At 31.2% G+C, this 16,504-nt stretch overlaps 1 protein-coding gene across 1 annotated transcript; it reads left to right on the forward strand.

Annotated features, from left to right (window-relative positions):
* The first annotated feature begins 4,726 nt into the window (after window positions 1-4,726).
* LOC114196143 (brassinosteroid LRR receptor kinase) lies at window positions 4,727-8,881 on the forward strand. The gene has a single exon (XM_028086688.1). It carries the CDS (start codon window positions 4,937-4,939, stop codon window positions 8,510-8,512), a length of 3,576 nt encoding a protein of 1,191 aa, XP_027942489.1. The 5' UTR covers window positions 4,727-4,936; the 3' UTR covers window positions 8,513-8,881.
* Window positions 8,882-16,504: the final 7,623 nt, after the last annotated feature.

The raw sequence follows: 16,504 nt of genomic DNA on the forward strand, positions 1-16,504 counted from the left end.
GACGATCAAATTGAGATTCATACAATAATTTGACACGTCTCACCGTATTAGATTGACATGTGGCACATTACAAACTTGACACGTGGAATAAATATTTTTTTTAAATTTAAAAAATAAAAAAATAAAAAAATAAAAAAATTCAAAAAAACGAGGAATTGTCACGTGATACTTACTTAATGGTGTTAGTTCTCTCCTAACGGAAAGGACCTAATTGATACTAATTTACAAATATGGAGACCTAATTGAGACTAATAAAAATACGAGGAGCAAATTGAGATTTTGTTAAAAAAAACGAGGACCAAAGTATTTTAACCTATAATAAATTACTTTATTAAAATTTATAATTTTTTTATAAATTTAAAAAATGTTTAATTTAATATTTATAAATCAATAAGAAATAAAAAAAATTCAAGGATTGATTATAATATTTAAAATAATTTAAATATATTGTAATTATGATAATAGAAAAATTATCATAATAAATTATTGTAATGATGGTTGTTTTTAATAAAACTAATTTGTTCTTTAAAAAGTAGAATTCCAGTCATAAACAATATAAGAAAAAAATATCAAAATTTAATCTTTCACAAAAAAAAAATTATACTTGAACAGTATAATAAATATAGTTAAAAAGAAAATTTTAATGATTTATTAAGGTCAATAAAATTTAAAAGTGATCTATAACATGAAAAAAAATTTATAACTACTTTGACGCCCATTAATAATATTATATTTATATTAATAAATGAATTTCTTATTTTGATGGTCGCATTTGTTTTATAAATTTACTTTTTAATTTTTTTTAAATTAAATAATCATTCTATCAATTTTACCATTCTTTAAATTTAACTATTCTCTTGAATTTGATTCTTTTAAATTTGACTTTTTTAATTATAAAATTATTTATGAAATAAATAAAAATTATTTATATTTAATTTCATAATTATAATAATAACATTAATAATAATTTTATTATTTATTATTTTATATATATATATATATAATATGATGTGTTTTCACTATATTTATAATAGATAACTCGTTGAGTCCATAATTTGAATACGATAAAAAATTAAATTAACTTAAGGTAACGAAACACTTACAAAGTATATGATATCCTATTGATAATATATTAATGAGACATTTACCCTATTTGCAATGTGTTTAATCTTTAACTTATTTCAATAAATTTCATTAATGTTTATCATAAAATTTTCCATCTTAGGTGAAAATTGTAAGGATATAATTAAATTTGTCTCACATTATTAATACAAATTATTTAAACGATGTAAAATACGAATAATTATTAGTTAATTTAAAAAATTTATAAATAAATAAATAACAGTTATCTAAAAGACATCATTATCTTTCAAACACTTTTTTTTTTCTACTCTTTGTTAGATGTTTGGAAATTTTGTTCACCATTTTCGATCCTTGAATCTGTAAGTAGTAGAGAGAATAAAACTAGTTACTAATCATAATTTTTCTAAAGTCATTTTTATTTGTCCAATTGGTTAGTTTAGTTATATGGGGATGTTTGCATACATAAGGTGTTGTTATGCAATTGTGATTTAATGCGCAAAGATGAATTTTACTGGTTTAGGATTGTACTGGTATATCTAGGAAGATATTCAAGATTTTTTATTGGTATTTTTTAGCTTTTAAGTTAAAATCAATAGTTGTTGGAATTTGCTAAAATAGTAGAATTTTCACGTAAAGAAAGTTAAAAAATTTGATAGTATTTTAGGGTAAAAGATATCAATATGTGACGTAACTTGGTCACAATATTTTTTTTAGTGATATAGTTTATTGATATGAAATGATTAGGTTGATATAAAAATAACAAGTGGTGAATTTTGATCGATAATTTTAGGAGAACTAAAAGAAATCATATAAATATATGTAGGATTATCTTTCAATTTTTTCATATTTTTTAATTTGAATAACTAATTGAATCAGAATTAAAATTTTTAGCTATTTTATTTTTCAATATACAATTTTATTGTTGACAAAAAATTCATCTTTCATTTTATTAATGTGTATAAATTAATTCAACAAGTCTTCACAAACTTTTATTGCATTATTGTGGAATAAGTAATTATATTGTCTTTCATCTTCACGAATAACTCCCTTTCATTATTTTTTTTAAAAAAAAATTTATTCTTTTATTCTTTATCAATATACCTCTTTACAAACAAAATTTAAAAATAAAAAATAATTTATGATAATATAATAAAAATAGAGAGATATAATTACTAAAAGAAAAACCTATAATAACTAAATCATAATTAAGAATTAGTTATAAAAAAATTAGTATACCAAAAGTTTTGTATAAATATATAAAAAAGTCTTAAAGTGCCAAATATATAAATATATTAAAAATATATCAAAGCTTTAAAAATATATTTTAAATTGTATATTCATTTATATATAAAATAAACTGGGAGCCATGACCCTCCCTACCCCCACTGAGCTCCACCACTTAATAGATTGTGATGGTGATTTGTGATTATAGTAATTGCTTTGGAAACCTGATAAATTGTTTAAATGGTACTAATGTTTCAACTAAATATGTCTTTATTGGAATGGTTGATGAAACTAAAGTATATTTAGCTTTCATGGGTCACTTAAATTGAAACCAATGAAACATGAAATACAAGCAATTGATAGTTAGATTTGATTAAAAAAAAATGTAGAATGTTGGAATTTTTCACTAATTTGGAAAAATTGTTGGAACTTTCTTATCTTTAAATGTTAGACCATGATACGATGGTCGGATGAATTTGATAACAAGTATGGACATTAAGCAAGTCTATAGTTTCTATAATGTTTTTTTCTCAATAAAAAACTTGATTTAATGAGACTTTTGCTCGAGTAAAATTTGTTCAGAGAAGTAAAATTTGATATATCTTAATTTTTATTTGAGTGGTTTTTTTTTCTCTCAAAGAAATGTGATTTTTGAGCATAAGAAAATATTTTATAGGTGAGAGGTTGGATAAGACTCACTTTTTCTTAAGTGAGAGGTTACTTAAGTAACAATTTTTTTTTAAATTAAATCTCTAAAAAGTTAATTCGAAGATTTTAAAAATATGTTTTTTAGTTAAATAAATATAATTATTATTTGCATATTTTTGTAGAAAATGCTAAATTATTATGTTTAATTAATTAATTTGATTATATTAAATTAATTATGTTATATAGAAAACATATTTATGAATGAAAATTTTTGAAATGTAAATAGATGTTATTTGAGCTTGATGATGTAATACTCTATTCAACTATTTTTTAAAGTTAATTATGCCAAAAATAAAATAAAATAAAAAATTTAATATATTTAAACATTATATATATATATATATATATATATATATAATATTTATTAGGTCACGACATATTTAAAAAATAATCTATTCTGTTAATTGTCTTTCATTATTAATTAAGCTTTTATCAGTATATAAATGAAGATTGAAGAGATCCTTAACTGCACAAATTTGAATTTGTTTCTTCTAAATGTAATAATATTGTACTAAATCTTTAAATTTTTAAAATGCATGATGATTTAATAAGTGAGATGTTGTTTTTTTTTATTTGTATGACATAAGTTAATCTGTATGTATTTATTTTTCTTTGATATAAGATGTAATTTGTTATGACTCAGTAAAACTAAAATATCCTAAACTAAAAAAAGACAGAAAGAATGTAGGTATACAACTAGAAGAGAGAGAGTATAAATGTAAGTAAAAACTACCGTTATGACGTTATCAACTACATTCTTTTCTTAATTTTATGACATACATGGGGAAGTCTTGTAAATAAGAAAGAAAGTAATTCACTATTTTCATAATAATTGCAGATTAAGGTTTTAAAATATAGATTAATAATAATAATAATAAACATTTCACTTATTAAAATAATTCTTTCCATCAATAAATATATTATTTCATATTCTACAATTATTTTGGATAAATAAATAAGGAAATTAACATTTCATTAAAAATGAAGAAAATAAATCAATTAAATATTTTTTAAAAGTTAAAACTGAATTTATTTTAAGGAGGAAATTTAATCTCAAAATTATGAACAAGTCATTTTAAAGATTTTTACGGACAAATTATTATAATATTAATATTTCATCACATTAAATTTAGTAGCAGAAAAATATTATTATTAATCCAGACCAGCTAAACAAAATAGTTATCTAACAAAAATGTTAAAACAATAATATGTCAAAAATAAATTATCATAATAAAATATTATTTAAGGTAACATCCTAACTTTATACAACTCAGCTATTTAAGAAGTAGCTTTAAACAACTCAGATGATCCATAAGCAACAAATGTTGTAGAAGAAAGAATTATAGAATGACAATAAATTTGAGTGGTGTTTTGAAAGAGAGGAAGAGAATTGGAAATAAAAGAAAACGTTAAATCATAGCAGTATTAATGAATCCCCACAACAATTATCTTACTAATAACTACCGGTACTTGAAGAAATGATTAGGGTGTGATATATATTATTAATTGTGTTTCTCATTTAATACATTTTGGTTTATAGAAAGAACAAGGAGAGGGTGAGATTGATAATATTAACTGAAGGGAAAGAATGGAGAGAGAGATGAAAACAAAGAAGAAGTTTTGGATTAAAGAAATTAAGGAACAGAGAGTGTCACATGGCATGTGAGCAACAACAGCTGTGTCCACTCTTCCACTTGATAAATACCCTTCTTACCTTCCTTACTACGACTTTTGACTCTCCTCTCTCTCTCTCTCTCTTTCATTCTATACTATTCATATCTCACACTCTCTCTTTCTCTCTCTCTCTCTCTCTCTCTCATGGCAGAGCTCACACCCTAAACACAAACCCACACTGCTCTGAGAGGAACACAAACACAGACAAAGCAGCACTCTGGTCTCTTTGGTATTACATCTGCCCAGAATGAAAGCCCTGTACAGAGGCTCTCTCTTTCTCATATTCTCCTTCATCTTCTTCTTTACTGGGACATCTTCTTCTTCTTCTTCTTCTTCTGCACTTCCCACCACAGACCCTTCTCACCAACTCCTCTCCTTCAAAGCCTCTCTCCCCAATCCAGCCCTGCTACCCAACTGGCTCCCCAACCAGAGTCCCTGTTCCTTCACCGGTATCACTTGCAACCAGACCCACCTCACCTCCATAGACCTCACCTCCATCCCTCTCAACACCAACTTCTCCATTGTAGCCACCTACCTCCTCACCCTCGACCACCTCCAGTTCCTCACCCTCAAATCCACCAACCTGTCAGGCCCTCCCACCATTCCTCTCTCTCATTCCAAGTGCACTTCCTCCCTATCCGCCCTAGATCTGTCTCAGAACACTCTCTCCGGTTCCCTCAACGACATGTCCTTTCTTGCTTCATGTTCAAACCTCCAATCTCTCAACCTCTCTAGTAACCTTCTCGAGTTCAACTCCTCCTCCCACTGGAAACTCAACCTCCGCGTCGCAGACCTCTCCAACAACAAGATTTCCGGTCCCGGCATCGTCCTCTGGCTTCTCAACCCCGACATCGAACACCTGGCGCTCAAGGGGAACAAAATAACCGGAGATGTCGACTTCTCAGCTTCCACTTCTCTCCGCCACTTGGACCTTTCCTCCAACAACTTCTCCGTCGCTATTCCTTCCTTTGGCGACTGTTCCTCACTTACATACTTGGACCTCTCTGCCAACAAATACTTTGGCGACATTGCTTCCACTCTCTCACCTTGCAAGGCTCTCCTCTACCTCAACGTCTCCAGTAACCAGTTCACTGGTCTCCTTCCTTCCCTCCCTCTTGGCTCTCTCCAGTTTGTCTACCTCGCCGCCAACCACTTCCATGGCCTGATTCCTCCTGCACTCGCCGACCTTTGCTCCACCCTCGTACAGCTGGATCTCTCTTCCAACAATCTCACCGGTGACCTCCCACGCGCCTTCGGCGCGTGCTCTTCACTCGAATCGTTGGACATCTCGAGCAACCTCTTCTCCGGGGCGTTGCCGATGGAGGTTTTGACTCAAATGAGCAGTCTGAGGGAACTTGCTGTGGCCTTCAACGAGTTCGGCGGTCCTGTACCTGTGTCGCTGTCGAAACTTTCCAGTTTGGAATTGCTGGATCTGAGTTCCAACAACTTCAGCGGGCCAATCCTTGGAACGCTGTGCGGAGGAGATGCTGGGAATAACTTAAAGGAACTTTACCTGCAGAATAACCGGTTCACGGGTTTTATTCCTCCCACGCTCAGCAACTGTTCCAACCTTGTTGCCTTGGACTTGAGCTTCAACTTTCTGACGGGGACCATCCCTCCAAGCCTAGGGTCGCTCTCGAAGCTTCGAGACTTAATTATCTGGCTGAACCAGCTCCACGGAGAGATACCTCAGGAGCTGATGTATATGAAGAGTCTGGAGAATCTTATCCTGGATTTCAACGAGTTGAGTGGGAACATTCCCTCTGGCCTCGTCAACTGCACCAAGCTCAATTGGATCTCCCTCTCCAACAACAGGCTAAGCGGCCCGATACCAGCCTGGATTGGGAAGCTTTCCAATCTGGCCATACTCAAACTCAGTAATAACTCCTTCTCCGGCCAGATTCCCCCGGAGCTTGGCGATTGCAATAGTCTGATATGGTTGGATCTGAATACTAACTCCCTCACAGGGCCCATTCCGCCTGAACTGTCCAAGCAATCGGGGAATATCGCCGTGAATTTCATCAATGGGAAGACTTATGTGTACATAAAGAATGATGGTAGTAAAGAGTGTCATGGAGCGGGGAACTTGCTGGAGTTCGCTGGTATCAGTCAGCAGCAGCTCAACAGGATTTCTACAAAGAACCCCTGCAATTTCACCAGGGTTTATGGAGGTAAGTTGCAGCCAATGTTTAACCATAATGGTTCTATGATATTTTTGGATATCTCCCACAACATGTTGTCAGGCAGTATTCCAAAGGAATTTGGGGTCATGTACTATTTGACCATTCTCAATCTGGGCCACAATAATGTGTCTGGGAGCATTCCTCAGGAGCTTGGGAAGATGAAGAATCTCAACATTCTTGATCTCTCTTATAATAGACTCGAAGGGCAAATCCCCCAGAGCCTTACGGGGCTCTCCTTGCTCACTGAGATTGACTTGTCTAACAACATGCTCTCGGGGACGATTCCTGAGACGGGTCAATTCGATACTTTCCCTGCCCCAAGGTTTCAGAACAACTCTAATCTCTGTGGTGTTCCTCTGGCCGCTTGTGGATCGGACTCGGCAAACAATCCTAGTGCACAGCATATGAAGTCTCACAGGAGACAGGCTTCTCTGGCTGGGAGTGTGGCCATGGGATTGCTGTTCTCCCTCTTCTGCATCTTTGGTTTGATCATAATTGCCATTGAGACCAGAAAGAGGAGGAAGAAGAAAGAGGCTGCCCTTGAGGCCTACATGGATGGTAATTCGCATTCAGGTCCGGCCAATGTGAGCTGGAAGCACACCAGTACGCGTGAAGCGCTTAGCATAAACCTTGCAACTTTTGAGAAGCCCCTCCGAAAGCTTACTTTTCAGGACCTTCTTGACGCAACCAATGGCTTTCACAATGACAGTCTCATTGGCTCTGGTGGGTTTGGTGATGTGTACAAGGCTCAATTGAAGGACGGAAGTGTTGTTGCCATCAAGAAGCTGATTCATGTCAGCGGACAAGGGGACAGAGAGTTCACTGCTGAAATGGAGACTATTGGAAAAATCAAGCACAGGAACCTTGTTCCCTTGCTGGGATACTGCAAGGTTGGGGAGGAGAGGCTCCTAGTTTATGAGTATATGAAATATGGAAGCTTGGAGGATGTTCTCCATGATCAGAAGAAAGCTGGGATAAAGCTGAACTGGTCAATTAGAAGGAAAATTGCCATTGGAGCTGCTAGGGGATTGGCTTTTCTTCACCACAACTGTATCCCTCACATCATTCATAGAGACATGAAGTCAAGCAATGTGTTGCTTGATGAAAACCTGGAAGCCAGGGTGTCTGATTTTGGAATGGCGAGACTTATGAGTGCTATGGATACACATTTAAGTGTGAGCACACTGGCTGGCACCCCGGGGTATGTTCCTCCCGAGTACTACCAGAGTTTCAGATGCTCCACTAAAGGTGATGTCTACAGTTATGGGGTGGTTTTGCTGGAGCTGCTAACTGGGAAAAGGCCAACGGACTCGGCTGATTTTGGTGACAATAATCTTGTTGGATGGGTTAAACAACATGCGAAGCTGAAAATAAGTGATATTTTTGATCAGGAGCTCATGAAGGAAGACCCCAATCTGGAGATGGAGCTTTTGCAGCACCTGAAGATTGCGTGTTCCTGTTTGGATGATAGGCCATGGAGACGTCCCACCATGATTCAAGTTATGGCAATGTTCAAACAGATTCAGGTAGGATCTGGGATCGATTCTCAGTCAACTATAGCCACCGATGAGGAAGGTTTCAATGCCGTTGAAATGGTGGAGATGAGCATTAAAGAAGCCCCTGAATTGAGCAAACATTAGGCATCAAATTCCGGAAAGTGTCATGTGGATTCTTTGGGAAACAGACAAGAAGAGAGAAGGAGGAGATGACGACGGATTCAACTCCCCTCGAAGTTTTTTCCTACTTCTTTGCCGCTTCAAAATTATTTCAGACATAAGGGGAAACGGTTAAAAGGGGAATGAATGCTTTTGATGTATGTAGTCTTGTTATTTTATACATAAGAAAAAAGTTGTTTAACTTGTATATAAACAGCTTCAGTTGTTACCATCTGTGTTTTCCTAGAATTCTCAAAGTACTTTTTTCATTCAGATATAATCCTGAAAAGGTTCTGTTTAATCTGCGACCCCAGTGATGGCGACTAAGTGGAGGATCTTTTGGCCCTTTCTTTAGACTGCTTGATTTGTTTTCCTCCATTTGATCAACTGCAACTTTTGCTCCGATTTGCTGTATAATTTGTCAAAACATGTCTCTAAAACCTCTAAAACTACTCTAACATCAATTTACTTGAATAAGAAATTTATACCCTACACTCACCCCACCAAGTTGTTCTGCGTCTTCTGACCCTTCTTGTTTTGTTTGCTAGTTTACCCTCTAGGAAAAGTATAACTCCACTCATACTATTTTCACTTCATATGGCCATAAATAATTTTGGCCTAATCCAGCATCGCAAATCAGGAGTGAATACACTGTCTGTACCTCTGTATTTATCATCTATCTCCGTGCTACTCTCGCATCCCATTTTATTATGGATTTTTCATGTTAAAATAAAAAAAAACAGGTAAGGCACTTGAATTCAACGAGGACCAACTTAGGTAGTTGTCACCGCCAGTGTCCTCTGTTGAGTGCGCACGCTTATTGGATCGATTTAAAATATTAAATATTGAATAATCCTCGAGAATCCTCGAGTCCTCAAGTTGAGAGAAAATTACAATAGACAAATCAAATTGTGCAGACAGGCATTTCCCATAATTTAACATTTTGTGGGCGTGTGCTTGGTGGTGGGGTGTCATTAGAATGAATGAAGACTGTAAAAAAAAAAAAAGTAGTAAAATGCATGTCAGTTATCAAAAGTTGAAAGCATGAGATGAAGGGACCAAAACCTTGACCTATGGAAACTGAGTGGTATGGTAATTATTGTCACAGTATTTAGGATGATTAATAATAGTTTGGACCACAAATAAACAGCTTTAAGAGGTTCAACTTTCCAATAGCTTATTTGGTTGGACCATCTTTGATCAAAGTCCCCAATCTCATAATTGCTAACCTTTTATAAGAAGTGAGTATTTTCATAATTATCAAGAATCTTCAACTCATCAGGGATTGCCCATTTCTGATTAAGAAAAAAATAAAAAAAATAAAATAAAAAAAATAAAGTGAGTAAATAAATCTGTTTTGTCTGTTCTCCATGGATGTCGTGCAAAGCACGTGATGGATCATAGATGCTGTAAATTATTACTTTCTCCGATGCTAGGGCAATGCGTCCCTCCAGTGGCCACGTACTTTGTAAACGATGTGCCAGAACATTAGTACTTATATAATCAATAATAAAAAATCGTAACCATTAACCAAAGACAAAAACAATTTTCAATGGATTACCAGCACTCATTGCAAGGGTTTTGATTTAATTTTTATTAAACATAGCATGTGCAATTTCAACTATGCATGTGTCCTTTTGTTTATAGAGAAACAACATTTCCAGTATTTCCTTCCCATGTAATATTAAAACTCCAAATACAATATAATATTTGGATTCCAAAAGATAAAGATACACAAAAATTAGAATCTGCGAAGAAAATAATATTGTATTTAGCTTAAATATATTAATAATTTTTATGATAAAAAAATTAAAATAAGAATTAATTGTTAAACTAAAATTATTTGAAAAGTGTAATTAAATTTTATATTAAATTTATAACATTTATATACATAAAAATAATTATAAACTTAATTGTCTTTATTATCTTTTACAATATTATAATTATTTAATTGGCACACTTATAAATGTTTATCAAAGTAAAAGGTGAATTTGTGATAAAAAAGGATAATATTTTATAAATTATTTTATTTTTTTAATTAAAAAATACTTAATTTTTATAGATAATTATTTTAGATAATATAAATAAAAAGTTGGTTGATGAATATAAAGAAATATTGGGTAGAGAAGGCCTAAAAAGTATAAACCAGTTTTACAAAATTCAATCCTATTATTAATTATTATTATTATTATTAATTACTAGTGAAGATAAAGGTACTTATAATAAAATACATACTCAACAAATTAATTATCATTATTATTATAGTAATTTTAAAATTAAAAAATACATAAAAGTAGTTGTATTCTTTAATTGTTATAATACTTACAATTTTTTATTAGAATAATTAATACGTTTATAAAGATAAAAATGAAACAGTTACAATAAAAAGATCTTTTTATATATAACGGGTGAAAACATACATGTCTATTCTTTTATTGTAACAAAAAGTTTATTAAACTATAAAACTATTTTTATTAAAAACAATTATAAAAATAAATGATTTGTATAATTTTTTATAAATATTTTTTATTATAAATAATTATATAAATTCAAAAAATTAGTTATTATAATTATATGAATGGTGGTCACTAAAAATAAAATTTAAAAGCAAAATGTGGACTCAGAAAGATGAATCATGTTTATATAATAATATAGGTTACCAAATACACATTGTGAAGTACATATGTATATTAAAATAATATAATTTAAAAAAATATAACTTTATAAAATTGATAACTGTGTTAGAACATTGTTAAATTATGTGGGAATGTTTTAAAAAGAAATTCTTTAATTGTTTTCAAAGGAAAAAAAATGTTAAATTATTTATTTAAAAATGAAATTATTTAATTGAAAGATGACAAAAGAATTTTTTTAAGAATTTTAAGAATATATAAAATAAATTATGTGAGAATTGTTTGAAAATTTTTTAATTATTTTAAAATAGAGAAAAAATATTCAATTATTTATTCTATTAAATAATCAATTTAAAAAAAAATAAAATTGTTCAATTAAAAAATGGTATTAGAAAATGATGTGTGGATTTTATATAATAGTGTATATTATAAATCAATGAAAATACGTGTTTACTAGTCTAATTATAATAAAAGGTATGAAATTAAAACATTATTTATTAGAATAAAAATTAAGTTTAATTTAAATTTAAAATTATATTATATTGATTTTTATATTATTTGATTACAATAACTAATATTTAGGGTGATTCATTTTTTATATACCATTAAATCAATCAAATTAATTATGTTTGTAAAGGTAAAAAAAAAGAAGATATCATGTAATCTAATTATATTTATAAGGGTAAAGCTAAAATAAAATATGTGTAAGTAATTACAAAATCTAATACTTTAATGTATAGTTATAGATTAATGGTAATGAATATTATGATCTCCCAGTAATTTAAAAGTATAACAAATGTTATATTTTGTCTTCATCATTTTCTTATAGTTTTAATTTATTTTGTTGTCACCTGCTGTCGTTTCTTGTTCCATTGTTTGGGTTACACATCTGAAGGAGTTGGAAACACTTCACTGCTCTTGTCATTTGACTTAGATAAATACGATGTTATTGTCACAAGGAAAGTACATAATGTTCAAGTACGGTTAAATTATGATTAATTATTATTAAGGTGATATTTGCTTAGGAATCTTTTATGCATCTTTTACCATCCTTAATTCCTAAAAAAGATTACTTAAAAAGCAGTACACTCTGCAATGGTAACGTGACATTTCCAATGAATTTGTTCCTTTATCCAACTACACAAGGATTTGAAAAATTCAAAAACTGAATTTGTGAACGTGATCATATAGTTAAATAAAATCAATCTACTAACATTTTTTTTATTGAGAAAAAACAGCTCAAAATAGAAAGCATCACATAAAAATATTTGCGAGGAATTTAGGTGTAGAATTATGAATTTCATGTTAAGTGGATATAAACAAAGACTTCTTAAACATAATGTTTTAAACTTTTTTTTTTTTTGTTTTGTTGGAGTAATGAGAGAGATCTCTTGTATATGAATTAATTTATAACTTTTGAACTTTTTAAATCTGGATCATTTAGATTATATATTCACTCTCCTCAATATATTGATTTAGAAACTTAATAATAATAGATTTGGATTAATGACAAAATTTATTTGTATTGCATAAATATAAATACTTTTATTATAATTTCTATAAAATAAATTTCAACAATTGAATATAGATAGAATTATTGAGAGAAAATATTTATTTTTATTATTTAATTGCCAATTAAATATCTTGTGAATTTTTTTACATATATTTCTTTTAATAAAAGGTTACATAAACTTATATGTTACCATTTATTTATTTTTAGGGTTACATGTGGTTTTAGCTCCTAAATTTAGATGAAAAATTAGAATTCTTTTATATCCTAAATTTTGATACATTGATTTCAAATTTTAAAAATTAATGAATATAGTCTTTTTAACTAATGACATTAAATTTTTTAGTGTTAAATGGTGTTCTAAGCTCACGTTTGAGTTGTTTACACCATTTACACATTCAACTCAAATGCTAATATGAAACACCATCTAACATTTAAAAAAATAGTTAATGTAGTTGGGTTAAAAAGACTATAACCATTCATTTTTAAAGTTTCGAGACCAAAATATGTCAAAGTTTAAGACATGGATGAATTCTAATTTCGCATCCAAATTTAGAGACTAAAAAGATATTTAACCCTTTCACATCACATCCAACAACATCCACACAGACAATAAAACTAGCAACTTATTCTATTTTCGGAAGACTTGTGTGTTGAGTTACACTTAAGAGATTTTACACCTGCCATATGAGTCATATCTCATGGCTAAGTTCTCTTCAAATGATAGGGTCAATTCTACATTACATGCTTGATACGATTCTCTTGCGAACCAATCCAAGTTATAGGAACCTTTATCAACTCTTACCACTTAAATATCTTCCTCTATCTGGTCAGGTAGTAAGTAGAGTAAGGATATTCTCATCAACAACTCCTTATTCAATACACATCCTACAACCATTCAACACAATATTTCCTCCTAGGGAATACCTACATTCTTATAACATATACATTAAATAAAAACTCACAATAAATTATGGTTAAAGCTCTAGTTCTACTCAACCTCTTACACATATCCATGGTAGGTCATGGCTCATGCTTTAGTTCTACTTGGTCTCTCACACACATCCATAGTAGATTCACTACAAGAAAATCATTAAATAACAATCAAATTTAGAGCCAAAAATAATTAGTCATTATATTGACTAAATTGGAGACCATTTTATAAACTCAATACTATTGGTATCTAAAATAGTCTCTATTATTAATAAAAAAATTGTAATTGATTTGTGAATTAGAGTCTAAATTGGTCCCTTGTCACTGACACCACTCTCAACCCAAAACCTTAAGGAAATGGGTTTATGGGTCGTGATTCTTATATAGTGCTCTACTTTCTCATTTTTGGTCAATGTGGGACTTAAACTCACACTTGGATTCCTAACAATCTCCCCCTCAAGGGTGAGTCCCTTCAACCACATTGGTACACTCCCCTTCCAGCGGAAGCATTCCCAACCACGAGTACTCTTTCTCGTACCGCCGTTCATCTTAACGGGACACGCTTACCTGGAACCCTTGCTAGGAAGACTTTCGATACAGGGACCTGCACTCGTTTGATCCGGTTTTTAACCATCGGCTCTGATACCACTTGTTAGGTTTTACAGAGGGGGTTTCACTGGGGAGAACAACACCAATGAGATCTGAGTCTAACCACATAAGACACTGACACCACTCTCAACCCAAAACCTTAAGGCAATGGGTTTATGGGTCGTGATTCTTATATAGTGCTCTACTTTCTCATTTCTGGTCAATGTGCGACTTAGACTCACACTTGGATTCCTAACAACTATCATTAGCTACCAAGCTACTTAGTATTATTGATTCAAAATTAGAGTCTCAAAGACTAATCTAGAGTCAATAAGTAAATAGCTAAAACCTTGGTAGCTAATGTTAGAGACTCTAATTCACAAATCAATTATAATTTTTTTATTAATAATAAAGACTATTTTAGATACTAGTACTTTTTAATTTAGAAAATATTCTCTAACTTAGTCAATATAATGACTTATTATTTTTCTCTCTAAGCTTGATTGTTATTTAATGATTTTATTGTAGTGATCAGGGCTCAAGCTTTGACTCTATTTGGCCGCTCACACTTATTCATTTTTAAGATATCAAAACACTGCATTTCATATCCAAAAATCTTCCCATATTACTTAGCGAGTACATAAGCTCACCTAGCGAGACAAAAATTGGAGTTTCTAAAACTCAAACTCGCCCATTGAGTATTCTCACTCGACAAGTGAATTAGTCTCGAGGTATATTGCTTAGTGACTTCTAACTCGTTCAACGACCACTCCTCTCTAAGCTCTCTGGATTTTTATCAAATTAATTCTACTTAGTGAGGAAATTGGCTTACCAAAAGACTACATACTAAAAGCAAAACTAAATAAATTTGCTCAAGGGAAAACTCAACCAATGACCATCCATCCTTAGCTCTTTGGATTTTTCCAAAAATAATTTTTCTTAGCAGGAGTTTTACTTGCCAAATGATCCAAATCCCTATTAGCCTTTTTCATAAGGCTTGCCAAGCAAGTATAACAACACGAGCTATCTGAATTTTAATTTTTGATATTTCATCGAGTGAGTCTGCATAATTTTAGAATTCTCACAAATATATAAGATAATCAACCAAGTTCTAACTAAGTGTTTTTACTATTTCTCAAGCCAAAGTTACCACATTTAGTTAGAAACTGATCTCAAATAGAAACAATTAAGTAAATTTATACATCATATAAAAATCAATGCTCACACAACCATACAAATATCACATATATCATAGTTAGCATAAATTTTAATCAACATCAATATTCAACACAAATCATAATTTCAAATCCACCAAAATAGATAAATTCAATTCATTCAGATCATAGCATTAGTAGAAAAATAAGCTAGCTTCCCTTACCTTAACTAAGTTTCACATACTCTAACTCTCACATAATGCTCTAATTGTACATAGAGAACTTCTGTTAATGATCTGAACATATCCTAAGAATCCTTGTGAAACAAAGATTCATTTTGAACCCTTCCAAGTCATAATGAAATACTATATAGCATGTGCATGCAAACTTCTAAAAATTAACTCAAAAGAAAGGTAAAGATAAACTCACTTGAAAGAAAATTTTGATAAACTAGGACTTTTTATATATATAGAGTGCACAATAAAATAAAATAACAAACTCCTTCCTATAACATATTTAATATATTTCCATAACCCAAAAGCTCAACAATAATGAACAATCTTATGATATTGTTTCAAAATATGGTGAAAGATTAATTTGATCAGGTCAATTTGGGAATTGAAAAAGTGTCAAAGTAAATGTAATTTGGAGAAAAAACTTAATCTCAATAATATAGTTGGCTAGTGATGGTTATGCAATAATCTTTCATATATGTCATTAGTAGATTTAAAAGGGGATAATAACAATTGCTCGTGGAAATAAGAGTGATACTCTTTGCAGAACAACAAATACTATTTCATTGTAGTTGCAACAAATAATATACATTATGATATATGAAATCAAAGCCAAAGAGCTCTAATGGGATAGAGTCAGGTGCTACATTGATACTGTCAGACGCTCTCTAGACAGTAAGCTCTAGTGATCTTTGATGCAGGGCGTCATGTTGGGATCATTGAGCGCTATCTTGAAAGGCAACATCAGAGGTGTTGACATTGGGTGCTCGACGACCACCACTTAACGTTGCTTAGAATTTTAAAGTCTGAGACTCGAAGTGCACTTAGAGCTGGGCACTGACGGTGCCATGTATTTCTTTGTGTCTCTATTGTGTGGCTTCTAAATGAAATTTTGAGTTGAATATGGATAACTTGTAGATAAAAGA

The sequence above is a fragment of the Vigna unguiculata genome, chromosome 9 (assembly GCF_004118075.2).
Source record: "Vigna unguiculata cultivar IT97K-499-35 chromosome 9, ASM411807v1, whole genome shotgun sequence".
In the NCBI taxonomy this organism is placed as follows: domain Eukaryota; kingdom Viridiplantae; phylum Streptophyta; class Magnoliopsida; order Fabales; family Fabaceae; genus Vigna; species Vigna unguiculata.